Genomic DNA, 12,132 nt, shown 5'->3' with positions numbered 1-12,132 from the left:
CAGCTCCCCCATGCCTTCTGTGAGATGTGGCCCCTATCTGGTCCTGTTGTGGCTGTCTTCTGGCAGCTACACTGAATGTCCTGAATTAAAAAATGTGTTTTACTACTTATAAATTTGTTTTTTTTTATTTTGTATGACAAAAAAATGTTATTCCTCCTCTCAAACATCACATTCTTTTGTTATACAACTGTCATGTTATTTAACTTACCACCCCTCTTCTGAAAATTCATTTACCGTTTAGCACTACAAGCCTGTATTTACATAGACCGAGAGTTTAAGATGTTTGTGCATTTTAATGGAAAAATGGTGTAGCGATAAAACACTGAAACTGGGACTTAATGGACTCTATTTCATTTTAATATTGTGACTCATTTTAGTGTCACTCACACAAGTGCAATTATGATTTACAAGGATCAGTCTAATGACCATCACGGTCCATTAGCAGCCACTGATCTGAGGCTGTTTCTTTATCTGACAAATGAAAGTGTAAATGTCATATTAAAGTGGTAACACATCACCTGTAGATGCTTTTAAACCCAATAAAATAAATCAGGAAGATGCTAACATATTAACAAACTAATTTAACCACTTGGACAAGTAACATGTAGGTATTTCTGCCCCATCAGTGAAGAGACTAGTTTACTGACAGCGCAAAAGAAAAAGCTTAAAGTGTGTGGACTCAACTGCGAGTTTGAACAGCTTGTTGAGGACTGGCAGTTACTGTGCATCACTGGCAGTTACTGCCACTTTTCATTTCCTTCTGTCGGTGGAGCCAGCACAGGGTTATGGTCATTCACACTGCCATGACCACAGAATGGAGGCCTCAACCATCTGTCCTCCAGCAGCAAACACACACTCGCTGCTTTCGATCAATACAGTCGACGACTCCCAGCTGCTCGGTTTGTGTACACTGACCGAATAAACAGTCTGAGGAAATGGAGCGGCAACAGAGTGCTGACAAAGCTTTGCGTCAATACTGCAAATTCACCTGAGTGCTTGACATCAATCATCAGATTTCAGGAGAAACCTCTGATATTCAGAGATGGTTATATGGCAGAACACCGTGCTCTACAGCCAACGCACCACATGCTCTGCTGTGAAGAAGGGTAGAAAAACTACACCATAATCCCCAGCTGTCCAATTGTCACAGGAGCTGTGAGGTAACAGGAGAATAAAATGGGTGAGAAAAGGGAGAGGAAGCTAAAGACCTTCAAACTAGCACAGTTTACTGAACTAAACCTCACTGTGATTTATCACTGCGCCAATGATGTCACTTCCTGAGAAGCAGTCTCACAGTTTTGTGAAGCATTTACTTGTGCAACAGAAGCCACAGCAGGATGTCTAGTGTAGGAGGCGAGCCGATCAATGGCTGTGGTGGTGGACTGCTGTACATCACACTGTCAGGGGAGGTCTGCTGAAGAATGGCAGTATGAAAACAACCTGGTACTCTTTTAGCAGCTCTTTCTGCACCACTATAGTCTCCTCCTTGGCTTCTGTTGTGAAACTGTACAGCTTGTAGTCAATATTCTGATATTGTAAGCTACACAGCATCCAAGTCTCCCTGTGGAGACGACTGGGAAAGAGATTCCCTGAGGATGGATCACACAGCAAATCCTTAACGTACATACACACGCACACACAATCTGCAGAGCTGTTTCCACAGAATCTGATATAACATACATCACGCTTTTCATTGCTGCCAATAAATAATTAAGCCGACAACATGAACAAAAGGATCATTTTATGGCTAAAAATAACCATATAGGCCTACAGTGCAAGTAGAGAACATGCAGTTCTCAGTTCTACAGTACTACAATACTGATGAAACACTGAAATTATTAAGTTTTATGATCTATATAACAATAACTCAAGCAGTCTAGCTTCTTAAAATGTATTGCTCGCAATAACACTATGGTGATCCATAATGTAGCATTTAGCTGTTTATTAATTGGTTAAATCCTTACGTCCTAAAAGTCTAATTGTGAAAGCTGCAGTGAAAAAGTAAACAACGCTGTGCCCATTTACATCAGTGAGAGGACCTGATGGTCGCAAACAAATAAAGAGCAGCTGTGTGGACTGTGCAACAAGAGCTAAATCAAACAGAAATGAAGCCATGAAGCACACAACTAGCTGTAAACTGGAAACACACTGAGCTCTGACAAAGTTTGACATGCAGAAGCTTAAACAGACCTTTGTCGGCTCACTGAGCTGTTTTCCCAGCATCAGACGAGTCATTCACTTTAAACGCTCCCGGCTGCTGATGCTAACAGTGAAACTCTTCCTCTACACCCCCAGAACAGAGCAGGATGCTGAAGGATACAGAACTGACTGTGGTGTGGTTTCACACAATATTTGGATGAACGTCACAGCATGATTCAGCAGTTTAACCACGACACTCCATGGCTATTCTGTTTCTGTTTAATCCCTCAAGCATGTTCACACTCCCCCCATGATGATATCCATTTCTTCTCTGGCATATTCAACTCTGCAAATCTGAAGCCACTAATCCTTCCACCCTGCTCATTTCTCTCCTCATCCCTTAATCAAGCTTTCAAGCCAATGCAGCAGATTACAAACTGATGTTTGGCTTGAGAAGCAGTGTTGTGCCTCCCACTGGCAGCATGAATAAAATCTTTCCTCTGTGCTCAGACTATTATGCTCAAAGTCAGTACAGGAGCTATGAGATGGCGAAGAGATTTACAGTACCTGGGTTTGAGTCAGAGAAGCAGAAAAAAAATGAAGAGCAAGCTGTAAAAAGAGGAAGACGCAAGCTCAGGTCAGCTAATCTGCTCACTGCACCACTGAGTAAAGCTGGGCTAAGAGATAGGGTATCATCACATACATGTGATACACACAAAATAATTCAACTGTAAGTGAAAAGATCAATAACTTGCATTATAAACCATGATTGAATCCATATACATTGCCTATTATCACTTAATCATAATATTTTGGTAAATATTATTTCAGTGGTGTCACACATTATGGCTCAAAATACAAAGATACAGAAACACTATGAGTTTGGTCTTATGCATATTGACGCTATGAGATAAATGCTAATGCTAGTAATGGCAACATGCTCACAATGACAGTGCAAAAATGCTGATATTTGATTTTTAGCACTGAACAAGGAAGAGTCGAGGGTGATGGAATGGCATTAGTTTTACAGACATATGCTCACAAGCCATTAGCAATACTATTTTAAATGTGCAAACTCAGTGTTCCTAATATTCTGACCCCCTCATGTACTGTATGTAGATGAAGAGGACACTTCTGAATCTCTACTAACTATGACCTCAATAATAAAGATACTATTGAGTTTTAGTTTAATTTTACAAGACACATTATTTTTTGTCCTGCAAAACATCTTGTCAATTAATATATTTTAAATAGCTTTGATCCTAATTACCCCCAAAGCCTAAACAACACCATAAAACTTTTGGTGGGCATTACCAGAAGAGCTTTTCTTCTATCGTCAAACACGCCTCAAAGAATGGGACAAAGATTTTCATGTGTTGCCAGAGAAATGAACCATAAATAAAATGTAAGCTTTTGCTGACTTCCAAACCTGTGTACCTAATCAACTGCCAGTCAGTGTGAGATAAAAGACTACCCTGAAGGACAACTTGCAATCCCCATAAATAAAAGAATAATGGCTTTCAGAGCTGTTGTTCTCTTCTTCGCTGCACTGACTGCACACCTGCTAAACATGCAGTTTTCCCCTGCCACTGTTCTGTTTGTGTTGGCACAGTGTTCCTCTCTGTGTGAGAGAACAGTGGCACCCTGCATGGAAACGGAAAGGTAATTTGGCATTTCACCTGTTACTGGCTTCATCTCAAAGACTTCCCTTTTTAGCTTTGCATGTTAATCTACAACAGACTGATTATTGAAATCTTGGTGTTTAAAGACAATTCTGTAAAAATAGTCCTTTGCTATTATTGTTAACAAGCCAAAAAAAAAAAAAAAAAAACTCCAGTCACATGAGATGACATATTGCCTAATAAAATTAACAGGGGGTAGACAAAATAATATAAACACATCTTGTTTATCAGGGGTTTCTTGCTGAAAGAAGCTGCAGCAGGAGATGATGAAAATGGACCCAAAACAACGAGCTAAAAGATGCTAAAAAAAGAGCTTAGAGGTGCTGCAGAGTTCTTGATAATAATAATAATAAGTGAATCCTGTATTTACAGTAGGTGCATATCTATATATTGTAACTTCTAACCACTGTTTCTCTTTGTTGATGTCATTTATCTGTGTTCAGCATGCTGTCACACATTTCAAGACTGCTCACTTGACATGTTAAACAATTATACAGCTTTCTCTGACAGGTGCACTTGTAATTGTCTCATGTTCACACATTAAATCCCTGAAAGCCAAACCTCTTTTATTGTTGATAAATGTAACTACAGTAACTCACATTCAACCTGGATGGAAGAATTCGCAATTGTGACTATGTTACTTTACAGTTGAATTTTGTTTTATATTATTTTGTCTATCCCCTGTTGTTTCCATTAGCACACCACAGAGTAAACAGATGTGGATTTTGACACTTCCATTTCCTGCAGATTACAGGTAACAGCTCCAATATGCTACATGGACCAGAGGCTGAATAATGGTTTAATAAAATCTCATCAAAGTGGGACTCAAATATAGCTGTGGTCAGAGCTGACATCACATTTGCATTACAACATCACAGCCATATGTGTGATTATTTAACATCTCATTTTAAAACCCTGAACATTAATATGCTGCTGTCACAGCCTTCACTAAATTTTGGAACCTGCCTGCTGTGATTTGCTCCTATTCAGCTACAAGACTGTAGTGACAGTCACCACTGATGTCAGGCAATTAAATAAATGAATTAATAAAGGTGTTGGACGTGGTTAAGATCACACCAAATGGAACACACACGGATACAGATATACAGATATATATATATATATATATATATATATATATCATATTTAGACCTCACATTGTGCACTGGTGCAGTGTCATATTGAAAGAGGAAAAGGGATTTACTTTCACTGAATTCAAACCAAGGGGCCCAAAGCATCAAAATCAGCCAGCATTTGTGAACAGGGGCTTCTATACACTTTTAGTGCATGTGCTGTGCAGTGTCTTGACATTTTAATGGGGATGACTTGTGTGCCTGCATCTTATTTTCAACTCTACAGGAGCTATAGGCCTCTGCTGTGATGGGTTTGGTTGGAAGGGGCTGTGGAGGGGCAGACCCAGCCTGAGTGCTAGAAAGGGGCGGAGGGTTTTAGCACAATCTGCTCACCACCTGCTCAGTGGAGAAGAAGAGAGGGGGTTTTACTCTTTTCATACCTCTCTCTCTCTATCATACAACACACAAGCAGAGATCACTGAGGTGTGTCTGTGCAGTTAATGCAGCATCCCCCCACCCAGCCTCCTTCTAAAGACTGACTGAGCCATAGCACAACTGGAGCAATGACTGCACACATGGGCCATGCTCAACAAATCTAACACCTGCTTCCTGTCCGGCTGCACATGCTCTGTAGGTCCCCAGGGGAGCATCGTGCTGTGTGCCCAGGTGCTGCTCTGTGGACTGGCCCATTGCTTATTAGGATCCATCTGGCATCGGTGACGGCGTCTGTCTAACATGTATGCTGGACGACACTGAACCTGAGCTGTTTGACAACCACACAACCTGCCTGATCTGTATTTCCTCTGCATCCCTCTATGCTTCTGGAAGATTCCACCCACAGCTTCTTGTGCTGGAGCTGAACCTAAAAATGGGCCTGTGAGAAAACCTGAGTGTCAGAGTCAAAATTATCTTCACCCCCACATTCACCAAAAAGTGCAAACACTGCTCATCAGAACAGATTCCTTCAGAGAAAACTCTCGTCTCTGTCAGCATCTAAACCACATTCAAAAACAAAATGCAGCCACTGGACACATGTCTCAGCATAGTAACACAACATTAAGCATTATTTATTCAAAGCCCCAAGGAAACAACTATAACAGGAAGTACCAGCTGGATATTTTAATATAAGCTATTCACTGAATTTACTTAAGGCAGCAACAATAACAACAAATAAGGACCAGTGGTTTTGTGTGTTTCAACCAAAGAGCTGTGCATATACTGCACTACACATCAATTGTCAGATCAACTAATTAATAAATATGGGGTGGAATAAAATTGCAGGCACTACTCATTATCACTGTTGTTTTCCAGTTGCCTTGGAGTATGTTAATTATGCTCCTTTATTCTTTCTTTTTTACTTTCCAGGAAGTCAGTTGTTTTCATTTATTGCAGTACGAGATAGAAATGAATGGGCCTTAACTGAGTAGATTTATTTGTTAGCTGTCACAGTTATGTTGGAATAGTGAGTTATTGCGGTTGCCTGTTATCAATGCAGGGTTATAATTTTCATACTGTAATAAAGTTAATGGCAGCTGAAGGAGACCTATCTAAAAACTTGTACACTAATGATTATTTCTATTATTACTAACATCTCTAATTATTCTCCTCAAATAATTAATTAATCATTTGGGCTATAAAACTACTAAATAGTAAAAATTTGTCACAGGTTTCCACAGCCCATGCTCGATACTTTTAAACATCTTACATATTGTGACCTACATCCAAAAAAAGTTATTTTGCTTATCATCACCAAGATTAAATCACACTATAAGGTAAAGCCTGCTCATATCACAACATCTGATGCACCTACAGGAATTTCTTTTGTTAACCTGCAGTATATCAGATGGGACTTCAAGCCTACAGTGCATATACAACAACTAAGCACAGTCTATGCTCTATGTTATGTGACAGGTAAGCTGATATTATAGTGTTGCCTATGACAGCATGATCTTTGTTAGTGACTGTCTACAATACATGAGTGAAGATGCAGCATGTGTTGGCATCACGGTGGTGGACCCCTGTGGAATAGCAGGAAAGTTCACAGCAGGAATCTCAAACAGCAGGGCGCCTACTATCCACTACAGACAGAATGAACAAAGGCGGGTCTATATGGTACATAAATGCTGTGGTCACATAGCAAGTGGAGATTTCACAGCCTCACCAGCAGCTGTTTGGTTCCGAGTTTGTGCTTGTGTTCGATCTTCTGTCAGGGGGCTTCCACCAAAGTGTTTTCTGACATTTTTATTCATTATGATCAGACTGTGACAGGCTGAGGAGATGAGTCACAGAAATACATCTTCACATATGATGCAATCTACAGACACACACTCCTGTACCCCATATCTCACTGTCAGCAGCAGCACCATCAATCCTGGAAAATTCAGGGTCTCTGGGGAATGGAGCCAATCCCAGCTGACACTGGACCAGAGGTGGGGTACATGACCACACAGGGCTGACTCACATTCACATTTACAGGCAATTTAGAGTCATCGGTTAAAATAACCCTAAACTGCATGTCTTTGGACAGTGGGAGTATCTTGTGAAAAGCCACACAGGCACTAGAAGAACATGCAAACTCCACACAGAAAGGCCTCAGGTTTGAACCCAGAACCTTCTTGCTAACCACAGCTCCACCATGCCACCAAAGACAATATAAGATTTAGATAGAAAAACAGATATAAAATTACATACACTATGACTGATGTTTTTGACCTCTCTCCCCTCTCCAATTAGTAACAGTTATTTAGGATTCAGATTTAATTAATTAATTATATCTTTTTCTAATTGGGTCAAAACTCAGTCAGAGCTCTAATTGGTTTGATGTTTGATATTCCAGGAGCTTAACCCTTACTGCAGTGGACTCTGCACGTGAAGCAGAACAAATTCACTGATATTTTCAAACCTTTTGTCATGACAAGAAGTGATAACTCAAAACTACAAAGGATCTTTGCGTACCTTCTCCACTGCTTTTACCGTTTCATCAACCTGCTCAGAGTGCTGAAACAAAAATAACAACAAAAACAAACCAAACAAGACTAAAGGCAAGACAAAAAAAGACTTAGAGCAGCTCACTGTACACTGGCTTGTATTTGCTTGGATTTTCTTTCAGAGTAAAGCTCACTGTTCAGCCTTTTCATTAAACGTTGTACCGGACAAACACACCATATCAATCTCTGCTGAAAGCTCGTTTTTCAACCTCAGCTTAGAGTCTGCTGAAATATTAATGCCTGTGTGATACTTGAAGATGACCAGCATCCATTCGCCTCTTGGCAGACTTACTGTGCACACTTCCTTGAGCCTGTACCATTAAAATTTAATGTGATAGCCCATGAATCTTTTGATTATAAAACACAAAAAAGTAAACTCCCACACACTATTGAGAAAATGCTATGTCGGTAAGGCTGTAAAAAAAAAAAACAAAAAAAACTTAAACCACAAACTGAACAATATAACAAAAAAGGAGCCAATTACACTTTCAACACCTGATAAAACAAATACATTAGTTCCCACTGTGACCAGTTTTAAAAACTTGCGACGTGCTACAGCAGCCTTTCAGCTTACAGAGTCTTTAACTATTACTAATTAAAGACTTCCATTGAAATCGTACATCTCTGTTCATAGAAGATTTTTACATCAACACCTGGAAACAGTAAACAGCCCCTCTCTAATTAATGAACTACACAAGCTGCCATCATCAAGCTGTCATTGCCCTCAGAGGTAGTGAGTGTTCTCTGGCTGGACCTCAGCTGACACATCAGTCACATAAAGACTCTCTGCGTCCTTGTTAAAATTCATTTAAACATCTAAATATTACCTTCCACTATAAACAATAAGCCCGTTCCTCAAACTCTCCCACCATACTGCATGACATGCCGTCTGCTGCCATATGCACGGTGACCCAGTAAAATGTCAAAACCCCATTATGCACCTGCCATTTTAAAAGGTTACTTCCCCTCGCCGAAGTCCTGTGAAAATGGCAGGAGTTGAGTTAATTTATTAAGGAATCTGTCTTTGTTTTAGAACTATATGACACTGAGGTAAAAACAAAACTAATTTGCATTTTCATAACATAAGCCAACAGCTCTGACCTCAGTTTACCTCAGTGATGGCTTGTAAAGCCTGGAGGAGATTTAGCAAAGATTCAACAGGTCAAGCTACTTGACAAATAAAAGCTTTGTATCTATAGAAATCCAACAAGAATCCAGACGGAGCAGCAGCAGAAAGCAGACAGCATGGTCACAGCATGAATGGACCAGACTCCTCATCTGGCAAACGCCAAACCCAAATCACAATTTAAGGTGTTCATTAAAGGCCCAGCACCCAAATGACTCCTCGAGGAACAATAAGTGTTGTAGTGACAAAAAAGGGCTGCATTTGTTTTGGGTGTGAAGGTCTGACACGTTGCCAGACGCAGACGCATCCTCATCCTCATCCTCATCCTCACCCTCATCCTCACCAATACTGAACCATGACGCACGGAGCTTTTTGAGCGTTCAGATCTAACTACAGTCTTTTTTTTAGACATTTAATGGGTGGTTTCTCACCAGTCGAGCAGTTTTTTGGCGGCTCTGTGTCCCCTCGCTTTCTGCAGCACTCACAACAGTCTGCACACCCACACCTTCCTCCAGCTCTGGTAACTTGACGACAACGACTGCGCCACAAATAGCGAGAATAAACTCCTCCAGTCCGCGGTCCGATCACCGGGCAGATACGTGGGGTTTGAAATTCTCAGCTCCACCTCGGGAAGCTTCCTGATGGTTGGCGTGTGCTGACGACGCGGATGCTGCTGCTGAGCTTTTTTTTTTTTCTTATTCCAACACCAAGAATCGGGAGAAACTCCCACCTAGTCAGGGACCGTCTGACAATGAAACACCTGCCTAGGAGGTTGCTAAGGGAGCGTCGAGTAAATGTTACCTGGAATATTATCACCTCCACTCTTACTTTAGAATATGTGTATGAATTATATCAGACACTTATAATTTTGTGCCATCCAGATCAAGCTGGTTGAATAATTTATATCTGATATTTTTAAAGATTTGAGCGGTATCAGCTATCAGAGAAGATGTGGTCTGCCTGGCCTGCAGAGGGCTATTACAGCGAAATATGATAAAGATATATATGACAGGACCCAGGATATAATAAAATCATTGAGGATGCATTGCCACCTATTGGAAAACTGACTTTCTTACATTGCCCTAATTTACCGCTATAGTCATTTATTATTTTCTATCTTTCAATTGTTTGTTTGTTTTTGTTTTGTTTCTTGACTGCTAAAATGAAGGAAAAAAATGATGGAAAGCAAATACGTTGCGTTACGTTACAATTTGTTATTTCTATTTTTACCTAAATGAAGGTTAAGAATAGCTGTTAATGTTAACAAATTATATAATATAACAATATAACAAAACTGCATCATATTGGAAGGAGTGGGGAATGACTTGATAAAGGTGAAAGTGTATTTTAGAAACTGAAAACAATGGTTAATAGATCCATCCAGACCAGCAGGCGGCGACAGACAGAGGCCCAGACAGACGCTTAGCGAAAAAAGACGTCAGTGAGACTCAACAGCCTTTTCTCCTCTGCGTTTGAATGACTGTGTCGACTCTGACCCGAGGCTCCGCAGTGCTGAAAGGACAGCTCCTCCGCTCCCTGACATCTGCAGGTAGGCAGCTGGACACGATGGGGACTGTTTCGGGAAAAAATCATGTTTTAAAATGCGAAAACATGGAAATAAAAATTACTGGCATCGGTTTCTAGAGGAAAACCTGCGATAGTCCTTCATTATAACTGTTGTCTGTCATCTGGGGCATGAATTGGCCCACATGAGAGCTTTTTCATGCCAAATCTAATTTGATAGTACAAAGACCCAGTTTCAGATTTCGTCTATTTTAGCTCCTTTGGTTCATCAGTTTGTGGTTTCATTCTTTGTATTTTGCACAGCCTGTTAGTACTGTAGTTCAGGAGATCACGTGAAAATGGTGAGATATTCTTGGTATTCTCCATGGCCCCTGAGAATCCCTAGACCCACATCTACTCAGAAATGAGTGTTTCTCAGCACGGCCTTACATTTTCTGTATTTCAGTCAGATTCTTCATGTTAATAGTCCTGAACCATTTTATATCATTACATGTCACACTAGATAAAGAAATAATCACTCTGAGCCTCTAGCTGTTCCCATAAAATAGTGTGTGATAGTAATATGCCTGTTGTGTCTTCATCACTCCCACAGATATGTTCACCAGGATGTTAAAACTGAGACTTCTCAATGCTGTAGCACCTGCATACTTCTTTATGGCTACAGCAGTCACCTTCATATTGCATTTCTCTTTCTTCATTCCAACAATATTCCCAAACTCGGATGCATCACCGAGGAGGTCTACAATTCTTCACACGGTTGTTTTTCTTTTCCTGATGTTCAACGCACTGGGGAATTACATAATGACTATAAAATATCCTGCCGAAAGCGCCAACGACACTGTGATCCCTGTGTGTTCGCCACACTGCTCAGACAAAGTGGACGCTCACTACCTCCTCAATGGCCGTCACTTCTGCAAACTATGTAAGAAAGTTATTCTCAAGAGGGACCACCACTGTTTTTTCACTGGAAACTGCATTGGTAACAAAAACATGCGATACTTCATCATGTTCTGCATCTACACATCATGCACATGTTTGTACTCTTTGGTTCTTGGTGTGGCCTTTCTAACAGTGGAGTACTCCATTTCCTTTGAGAACCCACTGACCTTCCTGACTCTTCTGCCCCTCTCCACGGGTTACTTCTTCATGGGTAAGTCATAGACTTCCAGAACAATGAGCCAACTTAAAATAGATGGCTCACTAAAGTAAATAATTCCTTACTTCTCAATGTCTCCTTGCAGGAACAATCTCAGGCTTGCAGCTGTTCGTAGTGCTGATGCTCTATGTGTGGCTGGGCATTGGCCTGGTCTGTGCTGGCTTCTGCTGTCAGCAGGTTCTGCTGGTGGCCCGAGGACAGACCTGGTGTCAGATGCAGAGAGGGCAGCTTGTTGAGAACCAAAGCCCCTGGAGAGCCAACCTCAAGGATGTTTTTGGTACTCGCTGGATCCTTGGCCTTATCCTGCCTGTGCAGACAGTGGAGATGTGCTCTGAAGACATAGATGCACATAAACAAGACTGAACGATCACCACATGTCATTATTAGCTCCAAATAGGTCACACAAGCAGCACAAATTTTAGAAAATGCTTTCTAGGGATCGCTT

General features: G+C 40.8%; 1 protein-coding gene across 1 annotated transcript; it reads left to right on the top strand.

Moving 5' to 3' along the window:
* Positions 1-10,471: 10,471 nt before the first annotated feature.
* On the top strand, positions 10,472-12,050 carry zdhhc22 (zDHHC palmitoyltransferase 22). Its single transcript, XM_026306351.1, has 3 exons — positions 10,472-10,556; positions 11,124-11,681; positions 11,773-12,050. The coding sequence occupies exons 1-3, from the start codon at positions 10,484-10,486 to the stop codon at positions 12,048-12,050; spliced, it is 909 nt and encodes a 302-aa protein (XP_026162136.1). The 5' UTR covers positions 10,472-10,483.
* The last annotated feature ends 82 nt before the right edge of the window (positions 12,051-12,132 follow it).

This window comes from Mastacembelus armatus, chromosome 22 (genome assembly GCF_900324485.2).
Source record: "Mastacembelus armatus chromosome 22, fMasArm1.2, whole genome shotgun sequence".
Lineage (NCBI taxonomy): Eukaryota > Metazoa > Chordata > Actinopteri > Synbranchiformes > Mastacembelidae > Mastacembelus > Mastacembelus armatus.
The sequence above is the reverse complement of the archived record's forward strand: the minus strand, read 5'-3'. Positions and strand labels throughout refer to the sequence as shown.

Bases quoted from the DNA above. Each gene is read 5' to 3' on its own strand.
- zdhhc22 (XM_026306351.1), top strand. From the start codon at position 10,484: ATGACTGTGTCGACTCTGACCCGAGGCTCCGCAGTGCTGAAAGGACAG. The intron at 10,557-11,123 runs GTAGGCAGCTGG...TCACTCCCACAG, and splicing joins CCGCTCCCTGACATCTGCAG to ATATGTTCACCAGGATGTTA. The intron at 11,682-11,772 runs GTAAGTCATAGA...GTCTCCTTGCAG, and splicing joins CACGGGTTACTTCTTCATGG to GAACAATCTCAGGCTTGCAG.